Consider the following 20,374-nt stretch of genomic DNA (forward strand, 5'->3'; position numbering starts at 1 on the left):
GGCTGTGACTTACCAGTTTCTCTTTCCAAGAATGAAGAAGGAGCTCCCATCTGGAATGGGTTCAATCTTCTCTTTTGGAGCGGAAAATTCAGGCTTCACAGGCATAATTCCTAGAGAGAGAGGGGAGTTGATCAGATCAGCAGTTTTAGATAACAATTCATGTGTCACAGTCTGATGAGGAACCATCTGAGGTATATGGAACAAAACTTACCCTCCAGACCCTCAATGGCTCTCAACTCCTCATTCTCCTCCCAGTCATCCATCTCATTCTGCACAAGGAAAGAGTGAGCAAAAGAAATGCAAACATGAGATAATTGTTTATCTTTAAAACACTGATGATCACAGGCCGTGACCGGGAGTCGCATATGGCGGTGCACAATTGGCCCAGCGTCGTCCGGTTTAGAGGAGGGTTTGGCCAGGAGGGCTCTAGCAACTCGACGCCTGCAGGATGACTTCGGTTGTTAGTTGAACAGCGTTTTCTCCGACACATTGGTGCAGCTGGCTTCCGGTTTAAGCGAGCGAGTGTTAAGAAGTGCGGCTTGGCGGGTCATGTTTCGGAGGACACATGACTTTAAATTCACCTCTCCCGAGCCCGTTGGGGAATTGCAGCGATGAGACAAGATCGTAATCACGAAAAAGGGGGTAAATAATCAAAAAAAATAAAAAATAATTGTGTATTGGTCCCCTGAAACAACATCTAGGTACATACCGCTGCATCTTCCTCTTTGTCTTCATCATCGTCCCAGTCCTCTTCCTCCTCCTTTTTCTCTCTGAAAAGCCATTCATTCAGCACTTGGTCTTTGTTCACCATCTACATATCATCCTTATTACTGATGCTACTTAGAGATGTCTAGTACTAAGTCCAGACCATCAAATTATACATTTTATTTGTCTGCCTTTTGTGATACTTACTCTACTTTCTTTTTTCCACCATCTCCTGCCAAATTGTCCACAGCGATAGCCAAGAAGACATTGAGCAGGATATCTGATCAAGAGATATTAAGGAACTGACCAAGAGCTTGAGAACATCAGTGAATACAGATCAGTACAGTCTGTATCTTCTAGAGTACCTCTTAATAGAGGCTTGTGTACATTAAATGGCTTTGTACAAATGTGGATTATGGAATAACCAACACTCTGTCTTGGTAAACAGAAAGGATACAGTTACCGACAACAAAGAGGGAGACAAAGTAGATGCACACGATCATCTGTGGGAAGACTGGCCCGCCATAAGCCATGATCCCATCATACATCACTGCATTCCAGTCCTCTCCTGTCAGGATCTACAGAGGAAAAAGGTAGAGAGAGAGAGAGGGAGAGACAGACAGAAAGAGGGGGTCTGTAAGGAAAAGCACATGCAATGTGATTGTAGTGTGAAGGGTATTAGAAGTATAAGTCACCTGGAAGCAGGTGAGCAGGGCCTGGGGGAAAGTGTCAAACGTGCTCCTCTTCATCTGAGTCTCATCAAAGTTGAATTTGCCCCCAAACAGCTGCATACCCAGCAGGGAGAAGATGATTAGAAAGAGGAAGAGCAGGAGCAGTAGAGAGCAGATAGCCTTCATGGAGTTGAGCAGTGAATTGACCAGGTTTGACAGGGCTGCCCAGTGCCTAAACAGGAGACAGATGGTTTCAGTGTTTGAGGGTAAAGAATCCAGGTATGCAGTACCCTTCCATATGGAATTCATGCATGCAAAGCATTTAATCAATTGCAGAGAGTGACATTTCAGAGAGTTCCTTCAGAAGTACATTTGATTTGCATAGCAGCGTATTCTGGAAAGATCTGGGACCAGTCTAGCAAGACAACACAAACAGATCTGGGACCAAGCTAGCAAGACAACACACACATATCTGGGACCAAGCGAGCAAGACAACATACACAGATCTGGGACCAAGTTAGCAAGATGACATCAACAGATATGAGACCAAACTAGCAAGATGGCACAAACAGATCTGGAATCAAGCTAGCAAGACAGCGCAAACAGATCTGGGACCAGGCCAGCAGTTACCTACCGTGTCACTTTGAACACCCTGAGCAGGCGGACACAGCGCAGCACAGAGATGCCGATGGGAGGGATGATCTGCAACTCAACCAGGACCGTCTCCAGGATGCCACCACACACCACAAAGCAGTCGAAGCGGTTAAACAGAGCCAAGAAGTGGATCTGGAAACCGAAACTGTACATCTTCAACAGCATCTCCAGCGTGAACAACATCAAGAGGATCTTATTGGCCCGCTCTGAAGGAAAGACAGAGAAAATGAAGGTTATTTATTTATGTATTTATTTACTGTTCCTGATGTCACCATTTCAACCTGCTGAATTAGAGAAAATGACCCAGAGAAAAAAAGAGGGGAGGACGTAGAAATAAATAGAAAATAACAGATACAAGTAGGTGAAGACAGAATGTAGAACAGACAGATGTAGAGAAGAGAGTGGATCCTGACCCTGCATCTCGGTGAGCCACTTGGGCTGGCCGTAGTGTTCAGAGGCGCTGGCTGCAGTGTTGAGAAACACCAGAAGAAGCACCAGCCAATAGAAGTTCTGGGATTTGACTGCTACACGACAGTTCTTCCGAAAGGCATGGTTCAGTTGGCATAGCTGGTCACTGAGTGAAGAGAGAATCAGTAGACACGTTTATATGAGGAGCGGAAGGATCAGATACAGGCTTTGTCAAAAGTCTGTAGTGTAGTGTACACTTTTTCTTAAACTGAAAATAAAACATTGTGTATATTCTTAGAGGTATCCTGCTCCACTTACCAGAAACTGTTGGCCATCATTTTAGCCCTACAAAAAAGGAGGAAGAACCATTAAAAATATCACCATTGATAACAATGACAAATTAACAAAAAATTAACATTTGTTTATTTCCTTACATTAGAGATGCGCAGCAGCCATTGTCGTCATCTAAATATGCTCCAAATTCAGAGTCTGAATCCGATTCTGTTGGACACAGAGCCATAGATTCGATTTTCTGTTGTTGTTTTTATTAGAACCTTCATTAGTCTTACTGGGGTCCAATACATAATGAAAAAGAACAGGCAAAACACTTGAACATGAACATGTGTGCGTGTGTATGCATCGATCAGTTAAACATACTGTGCATTGGGAAAGTATTTTGACACCTTCACATTTTCCACATTTTGTTACCTTTCAGCCTCAAAATTATTATATATTTTAAATCTCATCATTCTACACACAATACCCTATAATGAGAAAGAGAAACATTTTTTTTTGCAAGTTAATAAAAAAACAAACAGAAATAACTATTTATTTATTTCACCTTTATTTAACCAGGTAGGCAAGTTGAGAACAAGTTCTCATTTACAATTGCGACCTGGCCAAGATGAAGCAAAGCAGTTCGACACATACAACGACACAGAGTTACAAACATACAGTCAATAATACAGTAGAAACAAGTCTATATACGATGTGAGATAAGGGAGGTAAAGGCAAAAAAAGGCCATGGTGGCAAAGTAAATACAATATAGCAAGTAAAACACTGGAATGGTAGATTTGCAGTGGAAGAATGTGCAAAGTAGAAATAAAAATAATGGGGTGCAAAGGAGCTAAATAAATAAATAAATAAAATAAATACAGTAGGGAAAGAGGTAGTTGTTTGGGCTAAATTATAGGTGGGCTATGTACAGGTGCAGTAATATGTGAGCTGCTCTGACAGCTGGTGCTTAAAGCTAGTGTGGGAGATAAGTGTTTTCAGTTTCAGAGATTTTTGTAGTTCGTTCCAGTTATTGGCAGCAGAGAACTGGAAAGAGAGGCGGCCAAAGAAATAATTGGTTTTGTGGGTGACCAGAGAGATATACCTGCTGGAGCGCGTGCTACGAGTGGGTGATGCTATGGGGACCAGCGAGCTGAGATAAGGGGGGACTTTACCTAGCAGGGTCTTGTAGATGACATGGAGCCAGTGGGTTTGGCGACGAGTATGAAGCAAGGGCCAGCCAACGAGAGCATACAGGTCGCAATGGTGGGTAGTATATGGGGCTTTGGTGACAAAACGGATGGCACTGTGATAGACTGCATCCAATTGGTTGAGTAGGGTATTGGAGGCTATTTTGTAAATGACATCGCCGAAGTCGAGGATTGGTAGGATGGTCAGTTTTACAAGGGTATGTTTGGCAGCATGAGTGAAGGATGCTTTGTTGCGAAATAGGAAGCCAATTCTAGATTTAACTTTGGATTGGAGATGTTTGATGTGGGTCTTGAAGGAGATTTTAAAGTCTAACCAGATACCTAGGTATTTGTAGTTGTCCACGTATTCTAAGTCAGAGCCGTCCAGAGTAGTGATGTTGGACAGGCAGACAGGTGCAGGCAGCGATCGGTTGGAGAGCATGCATTTAGTTTAGTTTTACTCCAAGAGCAATTGGAGGCCATGGAAGGAGAGTTGTATGGCATTGAAGCTTGCCTGGAGGGTTGTTAACACAGTGTCCAAAGAAGGGCCAGAAGTATACAGAATGGTGTCGTCTGCGTAGAGGTGGATCAGAGACTCACCTATGTATTATCAACTACCAACTATGTATTCAGACCCTTTACTATGAGACTCGAAATTGAGCTCAGGTGCATCCTGTTTCTGTTGATTACCCTTGAGATGCTTCTACAACTTGATTGGAGTCCATCTGTGGTAAATTCAATTGATTGGACATGATTTGGAAAGGCACACACCTGCCTATGTAAGGTCCCACAGCTGAAAAAAACCAAGCCATGAGGTTGAAGGAATTGTCCTTAGAGCTCCTAGACGGGATTGTGTCGAGGCACAGATCTGGGGAAGGGTACCATAAAATATCTGCAGCATTGAAGGTCCCCAAGAACACAGTGGCCTCCATCATTCTTAAATGGAAGATGTTTGGAAACACCAAGACTCTTCCTAGAGCTGGCCACCCGGCCAAACTGAGCATCGGGGGAGAAGGGCCTTGGCCATGTAGGTGAATTAGAACCCGATGGTCACTCTAACAGAACTCCAGATTTCCTCTGTGGAGATGGGAGAACACTCCAGAAAGACAACCATCTCTGCAGAACTCCACCAATCAGGCCTTGGTAGAGTGGCCAGACAGAAGCCACTCCCAGTAAAAGGAACATGACAGCCCGCTTGGTGCTTGCCACGAAAGTACTCTCAGGCCTTGAGAAACAAGATTCTCTGGTCTGATGAAACCAAGATTGAACTCTTTGGCCTGAATTCCAAGCGTCAAGTCTGGAGGAAACCTGGCATCCTCCCTATGGTGAATATTGGTGCTGGTAGCATCATGCTGTGGAGATGTTTGTCAGCGGCAGGGACTGGGAGACTAGTCAGGTTTGAGGATAAGGTGAACGGAGGAAAGTACAGAGACATCCTTAATGAAAACCTGCTCCAGAGTGCTCAGAACCTCAGACTCAGGAGCTCAGACTCCCATCCGCAGCACGCGCTACAGCAGGTATATTTCACTGGTCATCACCTGTTAAAAGATTTTATGAAGGTTTAAGATAAATGATTAAATTATTATACCCGGAAACTTAACCATTAGGGATTAGAGGTTATGTATCATGAACAAGGAGTAATTAAAAAATAAGAAACACAGCTCCAACTAGGTTGGAGGGGGGAAGAGAGGAATGCATGTGTGTGTCTAATGAAAACAAAGAGAATCCTTAACCTGTTTGAACCGACCTGACTGTAAATCTGGGGAGATATGATAGGACAGGTAGAGTCCCTCCAGAGCTCTAGTATCTGGGGGAGCCTGGAACTGTCAGCTGAGTGGTTATAAACTGTGGTGAGACTCATGAGAAAATCCCTATGTTGGTGTGTATGTATGTGCGTAGGTTAGGATGGTATAAAATAAATGTATTTGTGTGTGCATGGCGGAGCTCTCGCAAATAAACCTGGATCTGATCAATTGTGAGCTGGGAATTCTGTCTGTTTTATTTAAGACCAAAACTTTACAACCTCTGGGTATCAGACAGATAAAGATAATTGTAATTTATTAACATTGATTACAAAATTACTGAACATCACCAAAGCTAACTCCTCCTTTGGCCGCCTTTCCTTCCAGTTTTCTGCTGCCAATGACTGGAACGAATTGCAAAAATCGCTGAAGTTGGAGACTTATATCGCCCTCACTAACTTTAACCTCTCTGGGATATGTGGGACGCTAGCATCCCACCTGGCCAAAAGCCAGTGAAAATGCAGAGCGCCAAATTCAAATAAATTACTATAAAAATCAAACTTTCATGAAATCACACATGTAAGATACCAAATTAAAGCTACACTTGTTGTGAATCCAGCCAACATGTCAGATTTCAAAAAGGCTTTTGGGCGAAAGCAAACAATGCTATTATCTGAGGATAGCACCTCCGTAAACAAAGACAGAAAAACATATTTCAATCCTGCAGGCGCGACACAAAACACAGAAATAAAAATATAATTCATGCCTTACCTTTGACGAGCTTCTTTTGTTGGCACTCCAATATGTCCCATAAACATCACAAATGGTCCTTTTGTTAGATTAATTCCATCGATATATATCCAAAATGTAAATTTATTTGGCGTGTTTGATCCAGAAAAACACTGGTTCCAACTTGTGCAACGTGACTACAAAATATTTCAAACTACTTTTGTAATACAACTTGAGGTATTTTTTTAACGTAAATAATCGATACAATTGAAAACGGGATGATCTGTGTTCAATACAGGAGGAAGACAAACTGTAGCTAGCTTTCTGGTCATTCGCCTCTAACAGTACACTTGAAGTTACCCTATTTCTTAACAGTGCTACTTCTTCATTACACAAAGGAAAAACCTCAACCAATTGCTAAAGACTGGTGACATCCAGTGGAAGCGGTAGGAACTGCAAGAAGGTCCCTTAGAAATCTGGATTCCCAATGAAAACCCATTGAAAAGAGATTGACCTCAAAAAAAATCTGAATGGTTTGTCCTCGGGGTTTCGCCTGCTACATAAGTTCTGTTATACTCACAGACATGATTCAAACAGTTTCAGAAACTTCAGAGTGTTTCTACTAATAATATTCATGTCTTATTGTCACGACTTCCGCCGAAGTCGGCCATTCTCCTTATTCGGGTGGTGTTCGGCGGTCGACGTCACCGGCTTTCTAGTCAGTTTCGTTTTGTTTTGTCTGTATTACACACACACACCTGGTTTCTATTACATATCACGTTCCTTGTTTAACCCTCTGGCATACATTCCTGTTCTGTCCGTGAGTGTTTATGTCGTTAGTGGTTGTGTTTTGTGCTAGTGTTTTTGTATGTTCCTATTTGGAATTTCGCTTGATATTTTGAGTAAACAGTTATGTTACTCAATACCTGTGTCCTGCGCCTGACTCCGCTATAACTCTGCACCCAATCGCTGACACTTATCTTCTGGGGATGAGTAGCAGGCAGTTGAATTTGGGCATGCATTTCATCCGGACGTGAAAATACTGCCCCCTGTCACCAAGAAGTTAAGCGTCAGCTGTCAGAGCAGCTTACCGATCACTACAGCTGTACATAACCCATCTGTAAATAGCCCATCCAACCAACTACCTACCTCATCCACATATTTGTTTTTCTGCTCTTTTGCACGCCTGTATGTCTACTTGCACATCCTCATCTGCACATCTATCACTCCAGTGTAAATTTAATTACTTTGCCACTATTGGCCTATTTATTTCCTCCTTACTTCATTTGCACAAACTGTATCCAGATTTTTCTATTGTGTTATTGACTGTACCTTTGTTTATCCCATGTGTAACTCTGTGTTGTTTTTGTCGCACTGCTTTGCTTTATCTTGGCCAGGTCGCAGTTGTAAATGATAACTTGTTCTCAACTGGCCTACCTTGTAAATAAAGGTGAAAATATATGTATAATAATAATAAACTCTGGTGAAGATTCACCTTCCAACAGGACAACGACCCTAAGCACACAGCAAGACAATGCAGAAGTGGCTTTGGGACAAGTCTCTAAATGTCTTTGAGTTGGCCCAGCCAGAGCCCTGACTTGAACCTGATCGAACATCTCTGGAGAGACCTGAAAATAGCTGTGCAGCAACGCTCCTCCTCCAAGAGCTTGAGAGGATCTGCAGAGAAGAATGGGAAAAACACCCAAATACAGGTGTGCCAAGCTTGTAGCGTCATACCCAAGAAGACTTGAGGCGGCGGTAATCGCTGCCAAAGGTGCTTCAACACAGTACTGAGTAAAGGGTCTGAATACTTATGTACTGTGCCTTGCGAAAGTATTCGGCCCCCTTGAACTTTGCGACCTTTTGCCACATTTCAGGCTGCAAACATAAAGATATAAAACTGTATTTTTTTGTGAAGAATCAACAAGTGGGACACAATCATGAAGTGGAACGACATTTATTGGATATTACAAACTTTAAAAAAAAAACTGAAAAATTGGGCGTGCAAAATTATTCAGCCCCCTTAAGTTAATACTTTGTAGCGCCACCTTTTGCTGCAATTACAGCTGTAAGTCGCTTGGGGTATATCTCTATCAGTTTTGCACATCGAGAGAACAAATTTTTTTCCCATTCCTCCTTGCAAAACAGCTCGAGGTCAGCGGGGTTGGATGGAGAGCATTTGTGAACAGCAGTTTTCAGTTCTTTCCACAGATTCTCGATTGGATTCAGGTCTGGACTTTGACTTGGCCATTCTAACACCTGGATATGTTTATTTTTGAACCATTCCATTGTAGATTTTGCTTTATGTTTTGGATCATTGTCTTGTTGGAAGACAAATCTCCGTCCCAGTCTCAGGTCTTTTGCAGACTCCATCAGGTTTTCTTCCAGAATGGTCCTGTATTTGGCTCCATCCATCTTCCCATCAATTTTAACCATCTTCCCTGTCCCTGCTGAAGAAAAGCAGGCCCAAACCATGATGCTGCCACCACCATGTTTGACAGTGGGGATGGTGGGTTCAGGGTTATGAGCTGTGTTGCTTTTACGCCAAACATAACGTTTTGCATTGTTGCCAAAACGTTCAATTTTGGTTTCATCTGACCAGAGCACCTTCTTCCACATGTTTGGTGTGTCTCCCAGGTGGCTTGTGACAAACTTTAAACAACACTTTTTATGGATATCTTTAAGAAATGGCTTTCTTCTTGCCACTCTTCCATAAAGGCCAGATTTGTGCAATATACGACTGATTGTTGTCCTATGGACAGAGTCTCCCACCTCAGCTGTAGATCTCTGCAGTTCATCCAGAGTGATCATGGGCCTCTTGGCTGCATCTCTGATCAGTCTTCTCCTTGTATGAGCTGAAAGTTTAGAGGGACGGCCAGGTCTTGGTAGATTTGCAGTGGTCTGATACTCGTTCCATTTCAATACTATCGCTTGCACAGTGCTCCTTGGGATGTTTAAAGCTTGGGAAATCTTTTTGTATCCAAATCCGGCTTTAAACTTCTTCACAACAGTATCTCAGACCTGCCTGGTGTTGTCCTTGTTCTTCATGATGATCACTGCGCTTTTAATGGACCTCTGAGACTATCACAGTGCAGGTGCATTTATACGGAGACTTGATTACACACAGGTGGATTGTATTTATCATCATTAGTCATTTAGGTCAACATTAGATCATTCAGAGATCCTCACTGAACTTCTGGAGAGAGCTTGCTGCACTGAAAGTAAAGGGGCTGAATACTTGCACGCCCAATTTTTCAGTTTTTGATTTGTTAAAAACGTTTGAAATATCCAATAAATGTCGTTCCACTTCATGATTGTGTCCCACTTGTTGTTGATTCTTCACAAAAAAATACAGTTTTATATCTTTATGTTTGAAGCCTGAAATGTGGCAAAACGTCGCAAAGTTCAAGGGGGCCGAATACTTTCGCAAGGCACTGTAAATGTTATATTTCACTTTTTATAAATTAAAAAAGTAAAGTGGTCTGAATACTTTCCAAATGCACTGTACATGTGAATACATACACACAAAAAGTAGGTCACAAAAATTAGGCATTGTGCCTTTCCCTTATGGAAAGGCAAGTGTTGCTTTATTCTTTATGCTTTATTCTTAAAAAAAGAAAAAAGTTTTGCGGTTCTCTTGCGCTATATGTGATGGAAGGGAGTTCCATCCAATCATGGCTCTATATAGTACTGTACATTTCCTTGAATTTGTTCTGTACCTGGGGACTGTGAAAAGACCACTGGAGGCATGTCTGGTAGGGTAAGTGTGTGTGTCAATCATGTGTGTAAGTTGACTATGCAAACCATTTGGAATTAATGGTTGTTATTAAAAAAGCAGTCAGTCTTTCCTCAACTCTTTGCAATAGGGACTGGTATGCATAATATTGATATTAGCCCTCTGATTGTAATGAAGAGCAAAATGTGCAGCTTTGTTCAGGGCCAGCTGCAACTCAACTGGGTCCTTCTTTGCAGCAATTGACCATATGACTGGACAATAATCAAAATAAGATCTAACTAGAGCTTGCAGGAGTTGCTTTGTGGAGTGTGGTGTCAAAAAGCAGAGTATCTCTTTATCACAGACAGTTCTCTCCCCTTCTTTACAACCATTGAATCAATATGTTTTGACCATGGCGGTGTTACCTTAGATTGTAAACTAAGTAATTTAGTCTCCTCAACTTGCTTAACAGCCACACCATTCATTACCTGATTCAGCGTAGGGCATGATTTGAACCAAATACAAAGCTCTTAGTTTTAGAGATGTTCAGGACCAGTTTATTACTGGCCACCCATTCTAAAACTGACTGCAACTCTTTGTTTATGGTTGTAGTGAATTCACTAGCAGTGGTTGCTGACGCATATAGAGTTGAATTATCAGCATGCATGGACACACAGGCTTTATTTAATGCCAGTGGCAGGTCATTGGTAAAAATAGAAAATAGTAGAGGGCCAAGAGAGCTGCCCTGTAGTACACCCCACTTTACATGTTTAACATTCGAGAAGGTTCCATTACAGGAACCCCTCTGTGTTCTATTATATAGATAGCTCTGAATCCACAATATGGCAGGTTGAAAAGCCATAACACTTACATTTTTTCAACATGAGGTTATGGTCAATAATATCAAAGCACACTGAAATTTAACAGTAAAGCTCCCACAACCTTCCTATTATCAATTTCTTTCAACCAATCATCTGTAATTTGTGTCAGTGCAGTACATGTTGAGTGCTCTTCTCTACAAGCATGCTGAAAGTCTGTAGTTAATTTGTTTACAGAGAAATAGCATTGCATTTGGTCAAACACAATTTTGGTCCAATAGTTTGCTATTGGGTAGCCTAGTGGTTAGAGCGTTGGACTAGTAACTGAAAGGTTGCAAGTTTGAATCCCCGAGCTGACAAGGTACAAATCTGTCGTTCTGCCCCTGAACAGGCAGTTAACCCACTGTTCCTAGGCTGTCATTGAAAATAAGAATTTGTTCTTAACTGACTTGCCTAGTAAAATAAAGGTAAAATAAATAAAAAATATATAAAAAAAGAGCTTGCTGATAGCGGAATGACTTTGGCTTCCATCCAGGCCTGAGGACAAACACTTTCCTCTAGGCACAGATTAATGATATGACAGATAGGAGTGGCTATAGAGTCAGCTACCATCCTCATTAGCTTTCCATCTAAGATTACAGAGGGTGACAGGTTATCATACCTCCGTCCTCGCTGTGTTTATACCAGCCAAACTTCTTCATCATTTTCTTCTTGGCAACAGCAGCACCTTATTAGGAGACACAAAGGTTGAATATATAGGTGTGAGGCTATGTTTGTGTGTGGGTACAGTTATATGTATGTGTGTGTGTCACTCTTAGGCAGTCAGTTAACCATACGTTTGTTTCCTTCCTCATCCACATCCTCGGCCTCGATGAGCCAGTCCATGTAACCACACATATCCTCCTCCATCTGCTTCTTATTCTGGGCGTCCTGCAGCTCTCCACGAGCCACAGCCTTCTCTCTTTCCTTGGAGAACTCTCTGCACACACAGATTATACAACCTACACTCAGACAAGGCCTTCACACACAAATCTAAAACAAGACAAACATATACACACACTTCAACTCACTCACCCGCTCAACACTCCCAATACAAGGTTGAGTACGAAAAACGAGCCAAAGATGACCAGAGAGACAAAGTAGACCCAGGGCATCTCAAAGCCAATTGCATCATTCATCTGCAGGAATATATATATATGAGTGAGTGAGTGAGTGAGTGAGTGAGTGAGTGAGAGAGAGAGAGAGAGAGAGAGAGAGAGAGAGGATCATTAATCAGACACTGCCCACTGGGCACAGATGTCAATTCAAGCAGTGTGCCATGTGGGTGTGTTCCATATGAAGATAGAGAATTTGATCAGAGGAGTGCAGATGTCGGATCTTAATTTGAGCCAGTTTGCTACAGCGGGAAAATAATCCGGCAGCAACAGGAAAAGTGAATTATTATGTGGATTAGAATATGTTTTGTAGGGATTGATACATTTTTCGTAAGGGAAGACTGAAATGTCAAAGTGGAAATTACAAACTTCAGAAGCCTCAAATACACTACAAGTTAACATCCTAAAAGGAAGAAAAAAGGACTAGTGTGCATCTGAAATGGCACTATTTTTCCTATGTAGTGTACTAATTTGGACTAGAGTCCACAATGACCACAGCTTTCTGGTCAAAAGTAATGCACTATAGGGAATAGGGTACCATTTATGATGAAGCCAAGAACATTTAAAAAAAGAGTCTGATGTTACCCAGTAGAGCACATCGGTCCAGCCCTCCATGGTGATACACTGGAACACAGTCAACATGGCAAAAAATATGTTGTCGAAGTTGGTGATCCCACCGTTAGGCCCCTCCCACGGTCCCCTGCACTCTGTCCCGTTGCCCACACATTCCCTCCCATTTCCAGCAAATGCACACGGTGTGGGGTCATCATCCACATTCAGTTCTGGGAGAGAGGACAACATGGGGAGGTCAATCTTCGTGACAAATGCATTTGTCTTCGTAAAAAGACAAAATCCAGGCTTCCAAAGCATTAATTGATAACAAACTTCTACAGCATGTAAATAACTTGTTTTCCCCCTGTCTGTGTACAATGACTGCATGTACAATGACAGTAACATTGTTATATAGTGTTTGGATGTGTATGTACAGTATTGAGCAGTGTATATGTATATAAGTATAATTGTATTATTATTATTATGTTGTAAAAGTGGAGTCTGTACCTGTGCCCACGTAGAAACAGGTTTTGTGCATCCTGCCGAGGAAGAGCTCCAGGCCGATGATGGCATAGATGATGATGACAAACATGACCAGCAGACCAATGTGCAGCAGGGGAACCATGGCTTTCATGATGGAGTTCAAGACAATCTGGAGACCTGGACACACACACACACACACACACACACACACACACACACACACACACACACACACACACACACACACACACACACACACACACACACACACACACACACACACACACACACACACACACACACCAGAGAGGGGTTTTACTGAAACACACACACAAATACAGCAGAGAGGGGTTTTACTGAAACACACACAAACACACATACAAACTTACTGGGCACTCCAGACACCAGCCTAAGGGGTCGCAGCACCCTAAAGGCTCTAAGAGCTTTGACATCCAGTCCTCCTGGTTTGCCTGCTGCATGATGGGAATCTCCAGGCTTGTGGTCAGCCGTCCCCTCAGCAACCACACTGAACAACCTACAAGAACAGCCACACAACAACCAGTCAGCACACAACAATACAGCAAAAACACCATAAATAGAAAGTAGTGGAATGGAGACATGAGCTAGCATACCCGACGACGACGATGACAAAATCAAGCAAATTCCAGCCACTGCGGATGTAGGCGCTGGGGTGCATAACCAAGCCATAAGCCAGGATCTTAGTGAAGGTCTCAATGGTAAAGATAACTAGGAAGATGTACTCAACTTGTTCCTGCACTCATAGAGAGGAAGAAGATGGCATGGTCAAATACACATACTTCTTAATTTGTCTGTATACTGTAATCAGTCAAAAGCAAAACAGATGTTGGGAATATTAGGTAAAGACATTTTACAAGATGTCTGTGGAAGATCATTATGCAGGGTTAATATGCAACTAATATCCTAATGAATATATTATATGTAGGGATGTATTGTTTTAATGTTGATATACACTACCGGTCAAAGGTTTTAAAACACCTTCTCATTCAAGGGATTTTCTTTATTTTTAATATTTTCTACATTGTAGAATAAAAGTGAAGACATCAAAACTATTAAATAACACAAATAGAATAATGTAGTAACCAAAAAAGTCTTAAACATATTCTGCAAATAGCCATCCTTTGCCTTGATGACAGCTTTTTACACTCTTCGCATTCTCTCAACTAGCTTCACCTAGAATGCTTTTCCAACAGTTTTTAAGGAGTTCCCACATATGCTGAGCACTCATTGGCTGCTTTTTCTTCACTCTGCGGTCAGACTCATCCCAAACCATCTCAATTTGGTTGAGGTCGGGTGATTGTGGAGGCCAGGTCATCTGATGCAGCACTCCATCACTCTCCTTCTTCGTAAAATAGCCCTTACACGGCCTGGAGGTGTGTCGCGGCATTGTCCTGTTGAAAAACAAAATGATAGTCCCACTAAGCCCAAAGCAGATGGGATGGCGTATCGCTGCATAATGCTGTGTTAGCCATGCTGGTTAAGTGTGCCTGAATTGTAAATACATCACAGACAGTGTCACTAGCAAAGCACCCCCACACCATAACACCTCCTCCTCCATGCTTTATAGTGGGAAATACACATGCAGAGGTCATCCGTTCATCCACTCCGCGTCTCACGAAGACATGGAGGTTGGAACCAAAAATCTCTAATTTGGACTCCAGACCAAAGGACAAATTTCCACTGGTCTAATGTCCATTGCTTGTGTTTCTTGGCTCAAGCAAGTCTGTTCTTATTATTGGTGTCCTTTAGTGGTGGTTTCTTTGCAGAAATTCGACCATGAAGGCCTAATTCACACAGTCTCCTCTGAACAGTTGATGTTGAGATGTGTCTGTTACTTGAAGTCTTAAGCATTTATTTGGGCTGCAATTTCTGAGGATGGTAACTCTAATGAATTTATCCTCTGCAGCATGTAACTCTGGGTCTTCCATTCCTGTGGTGGTCCTCATAGGAGCCAGTTTCTTTATAGAGCTTGATGGTTTTTGCGACTGCACTTGAAGAAACTTTAAAAGTTCTTAAACAGTTCCGGATTGACTGACCTTCATGTCTTTAAGTAATGATGGATTGTCATTTCTCTTTGCTTCTTTGAGCTGTTCTTGCCATAATATGGACTTTGTCTTTTACCAAATAGGGCTTTCTTATGTATACCCCCCTTACCTTGTCACAACACAACTGATTGGCTCAAACACATTAAGAAGGAATAGAAATTCCACAAATTAACTTTTATCAAGACACAACTGTTAATTGATATGCATTCCAGGTGACTATCTCATGACGCTGGTTCAGAGAATGCCAAGAGTGTGCAAAGCTGTCATCAAGGCAACTTTTGTCATCAACCACTTTTGTGGTTACTACATTATTCCATATGTGTTATTTCATAGTTTTGATTCTACAATGTAGAAAATAGTCTAAATAAAATTTAAAAAACTTGAATGAGAAGGTGTTCTAGACCGGCAGTGTATCTACTACATGTGGGGCGGAAGGCAGGCACTGTCACGTTGACGGCATATATAGGTCAAAATTTGTGCACAGGAGAGTTAGGAGCCATAATAAGCCTGTCACTAGAGTGCTAGTCAGTAACCCTGGGCCAAATGCATCCTTATGCTGCTCATCTCTGGCACCACAGTCACTGGGCTTCTATGTCAGGTTGGAATAGAAAGGCAGCCAAAACCTGGCCATATCATCCTGGTCAAACAAGGTGATGTGACAGATTAGAAGGATAAGCTATAGTAGTATAATGAATAAATGAAGACATAGTGTATCACTGTAGCAGAGAGGGGTGGGGGAGGATTATGGGGAAGCGTCAGACTTCAGCCTCTGTTTCCTCCCCACAAATTCTAATCCAATAAAGGGATCTACTCCAAGATCTATAAAGGGATTTAAGGAGAGTACTATCCAACCACTGTCCTGCCCCACAGCCAAGCAGATGGACTACACTGACCCAGAATGATGATTTGCAAGGTTGTGTTCAGCGCCATGGCATAGATTTGACATATACAGTGATGAAGACAGCTTGTCTGTCGAAACGATGGACATAAATATTTTTGCATCTGAGCTCCTAGAGTGTGTGGCTCTCCTTTATTTTTTTAAGTGTTCCACTCAGCTATCCAGCACCTCGCCTAAATAGGTGTGCATTTCCTTCACCTCTAGATAGATTTTACAAGTGTCTGGAACTCTATTAGTGGGATGAGAAGCCATTCTTTCTCGAGAAATTCCATATTTGGTGTTTTGTTGATGGTGGTGGCAACGCTGTCTCAGGCGCCGCTCCAGAATCTCCCTAAGTGTTCATTTGGGTTGATATCTGGTGACTGAGACAGCCATGGCATATGGTTTATATCCTTTTCATGCTAATCTAACCACTCAGTGACCACTCATGCCCTGTGGTGGGGCATAACCATGGTAGCCAAAATAATGGCAAAAATAATGGCCTGCCCAGCATATTTATACATGACCCTAAGCATGATGGGTTGTGTGGAAGCACCTGCTTTCAATATACAGTTGAAGTTGGAAGTTTACATACACTTAGGTTGGAGTCATTAAAAGTCGTTTTTCAACCACTCCACAAATTTCTTGTTAACAAACTATAATTTTGGCAAGTCGGTTAGGTCATCTGCTTTGTGCATGACACAAGAAAGTGTTCCAACAACTGCATACAGACAGATTATTTCACTTATTATTCACTGTTTCACAATTCCAGTGGGTCAGAAGTTTACATACACTAAGTTGACTGTGCCTTTAAAAAGCTTGGAAAATTCCAATAGAAGCATCTGATAGGCTAATTGACATAATTTGAGTCAGTTGGAGGTGGTCCACAGACGATGCAATCTCAACCACACTGCACACTGCCCTAACCCATCTGGACCAGAGGAATACCTATGTGAGAATGCTGTTCATCGACTACAGCTCGGCATTCAACACCATAGTACCCTCCAAGCTCGTCATCAAGCTCGAGACCCTGGGTCTCGACCCCGCCCTGTGCAACTGGGTACTGGACTTCCTGACAGGCCGCCCCCAGGTGGTGAGGGTAGGTAACAACATCTCCTCCCCGCTGATCCTCAACACTGGGGCCCCACAAGGGTGCGTTCTGAGCCCTCTCCTGTACTCCCTGTTCACCCACGACTGCGTGGCCACGCACGCCTCCAACTCAATCATCAAGTTTGCGGACGACACAACAGTGGTAGGCTTGATTACCAACAACGACGAGACGGCCTACAGGGAGGAGGTGAGGGCCCTCGGAGTGTGGTGTCAGGAAAATAACCTCACACTCAACGTCAACAAAACGAAGGAGATGATTGTGGACTTCAGGAAACAGCAGAGGGAACACCCCCCTATCCACATCGATGGAACAGTAGTGGAGAGGGTAGCAAGTTTTAAGTTCCTCGGCATACACATCACAGACAAACTGAATTGGTCCACTCACACAGACAGCATCGTGAAGAAGGCGCAGCAGCGCCTCTTCAACCTCAGGAGGCTGAAGAAATTTGGCTTGTCACCAAAAGCACTCACAAACTTCTACAGATGCACAATCGAGAGCATCCTGGCGGGCTGTATCACCGCCTGGTACGGCAACTGCTCCGCCCTCACTCCAGAGGGTAGTGAGGTCTGCACAACGCATCACCGGGGTCAAACTACCTGCCCTCCAGGTCACCTACACCACCCGATGTTACAGGAAGGCCATAAAGATCATCAAGGACATCAACCACCCGAGCCACTGCCTATTCACCCCGCTATCATCCAGAAGGCGAGGTCAGTACAGGTGCATCAAAGCTGGGACCGAGAGACTGAAAAACAGCTTCTATCTCAAGGCCATCAGACTGTTAAACAGCCACCACTAACATTGAGTGGCTGCTGCCAGCACACTGACACTGACTCAACTCCAGCCACTTTAATAATGGGAAATGATGTAAATATATCACTAGCCACTTTAAACAATGCTACCTTATATAATGTTACTTACCCTACATTATTCATCTCATATGCATACGTATATACTGTACTCTATATCATCGACTGCATCCTTATGTAATACATGTATCACTAGTCACTTTAACTATGCCACTTTGCTTACATACTCATCTTATATGTATATACTGTACTCGATACATCTACTGTATCTTGCCTATGCTGCTCTGTACCATCACTCATTCATATATTCTTTTGTACATATTCTTTATCCCCTTACACTGTGTATAAGAAAGTAGTTTAGGAATTGTTAGTGAGATTACTTGTTGGTTATTACTGCATTGTCGGAACTAGAAGCACAAGCATTTCGCTACACTCGCATTAACATCTGCTAACCATGTGTATGTGACAAATAAAATTTGATTTGATTTGATTTGTACCTGTGGATGTATAACAATGCCTACCTTCAAACTCAGTGCCTCTTTGCTTGACATCATGGGAAAATCAAAAGAAATCAGCCAAGTCCTTCCAAACGCCTGAAGGTACTACGTTCATCTGTACAAACAATAGTATGCAAGTATAAACACCATGGGACCATGCAGCCGTCATACCGCTCAGGAAGGAGACGCGTTCTGTCTCCTAGATATGAACGTACTTTGGTGCGAAAAGTGCAAATCAATCCCAGAACAACAGCAAAGGACCTTGTCAAGATGCTGGAGGAAACAGGTACAAAAGTATCTATATCCACAGTAAAACGAGTCCCTATATCGACATAACCTGATAGGTCGATCAGCAAGGAAGAAGCCACTGCCCCAAAACCGCCATTAAAAAAGCCATACTACGGTTTGCAGCTGCACATGGGGACAAAGATCGTACTTTTTGAGAAATGTCCTCTGGTCTGATGAAACAAAAATAGAACTGTAAGGTCATAATGACCATCGTTATGTTTGGAGGAAAAAGGGGAGAATTGCAAGCCAAAGAACACCATCTCATGCGTGAAGCATGGGGGTGGCAGCATCTTGTTGTGGGGGTTCTTTGCTGCAGGAGGGACTGGGGCACGTCACAAAATAGATGGCATCACGAGGGAGGAAAAATATGTGGATTTATTGAAGCAACATCTCAAGACATCAGTCAGGAAGTTGAAGCTTGGTCACAAATGAGTCTTCCAAATGAACAATGACCCCAAGCACACTTCCAAAGAGGTGGCAAAATAAGGACAACAAAGTCAAGGTATTGGAGTGGCCATCACAAAGCCCTGACCTCAATCCTATAGAAAATGTGTGGGCAGAACTGAAAAAGCGTGTGCGAGCAAGGAGGCCTACCAACCTGACTCAGTTACACCAGCTCTGTCAGGAGGAACGGGCCAAAATTCACCCAACTTATTTTGTGAAGCTTGTGGAAGGCTACCCGCAACATTTGACCCAAGTTAAACATTTTAAAGGCAATGCTACCAAATACTAATTGAGTGTATGTAAACTTCTGACCCACTGGGAATGTGATGAAAGAAATAAAAGCTGAAATAAATCATTCTTTCTACTATTATTCTGACATTTCACATTCTTAAAATAAATTGGTGATCCTAACTGACCCAACACAAGGAATTCTTACTAGGATTAAATGTCAGGAATTGTGAAAAACTGAGTTTAAATGTACTTGGCTCAGGTGTATGTAAACTTCCAACTTCAACTGTACTTTGTATCCCTCATTTACTCAAATGTTTCCTTTATTTTGGCAGTTACCTGTACATAAACTACAGTGGAATTGTTTTCTATAAGAGATCACAGATCAAATCATGTCCTCTGCCATAGAGAGAGGGAGGAGGGGCAGAGGGGCTTAAATGGGGATGGAACAGATGGTCAGTGTTTAAGTATCATTGTCTCTTATGCTTATTGGGTGACTGTTGTCGATGTCTTCAGAGGGTCCCTGGTTCAAGCCCAGGTTGGGGCAAGGAGAGGGACGGAAGCAATACTGTTACACAAGGAATGACCATCCATGATATCAGTATTATAGTTTTAACCATGTTTTAAGGCTATAAAGTATTTTACTTTTATTTTGTTTACAAACAATGGATTAAAACAAGCTGATAGTTGAACTAAATTCATGTGGCATTTATCAGTTATATTGTTCAGGAATCAATGGGTACATAGCATACATTTATACTGTAAGACAATACATGGATGTAGAAACTGCAGATTGTTGGATTTTCCCTAGACTTTTATACCACATCCCACTTCATAAAAGACTTCCAGGCTTTCCTGAAGTTGTTCAAATACTTTGAGCATTTGCTAGTGCCTGCCTAGAGTCCCAGATGGGTTTTGCACTTTTAGGAGTATTCCACTGA

At 42.4% G+C, this 20,374-nt stretch overlaps 1 protein-coding gene across 1 annotated transcript in view; it reads right to left on the minus strand.

Moving 5' to 3' along the window:
* Nucleotides 1-20,374, minus strand: part of LOC135504214 (voltage-dependent L-type calcium channel subunit alpha-1D-like) — a 52,895-nt gene that overhangs the window by 14,200 nt on the left and 18,321 nt on the right. Inside the window, exons 4-20 of the mRNA XM_064922569.1 lie at nt 13,728-13,867; nt 13,485-13,630; nt 13,120-13,272; nt 12,646-12,842; nt 11,981-12,084; nt 11,743-11,885; nt 11,568-11,633; nt 2,873-2,939; nt 2,757-2,783; nt 2,444-2,604; nt 2,011-2,236; nt 1,401-1,608; nt 1,163-1,283; nt 913-985; nt 710-770; nt 212-269; nt 14-110 (exon numbers count right to left, since the gene is read on the minus strand). Coding sequence (XP_064778641.1) covers nt 14-110; nt 212-269; nt 710-770; nt 913-985; nt 1,163-1,283; nt 1,401-1,608; nt 2,011-2,236; nt 2,444-2,604; nt 2,757-2,783; nt 2,873-2,939; nt 11,568-11,633; nt 11,743-11,885; nt 11,981-12,084; nt 12,646-12,842; nt 13,120-13,272; nt 13,485-13,630; nt 13,728-13,867 — 2,048 coding nt within the window. The remainder of the gene's footprint in view (nt 1-13; nt 111-211; nt 270-709; nt 771-912; nt 986-1,162; nt 1,284-1,400; nt 1,609-2,010; nt 2,237-2,443; nt 2,605-2,756; nt 2,784-2,872; nt 2,940-11,567; nt 11,634-11,742; nt 11,886-11,980; nt 12,085-12,645; nt 12,843-13,119; nt 13,273-13,484; nt 13,631-13,727; nt 13,868-20,374) is intronic.

Source organism: Oncorhynchus masou, chromosome 18 (genome assembly GCF_036934945.1).
Source record: "Oncorhynchus masou masou isolate Uvic2021 chromosome 18, UVic_Omas_1.1, whole genome shotgun sequence".
In the NCBI taxonomy this organism is placed as follows: Eukaryota; Metazoa; Chordata; class Actinopteri; order Salmoniformes; family Salmonidae; genus Oncorhynchus; species Oncorhynchus masou.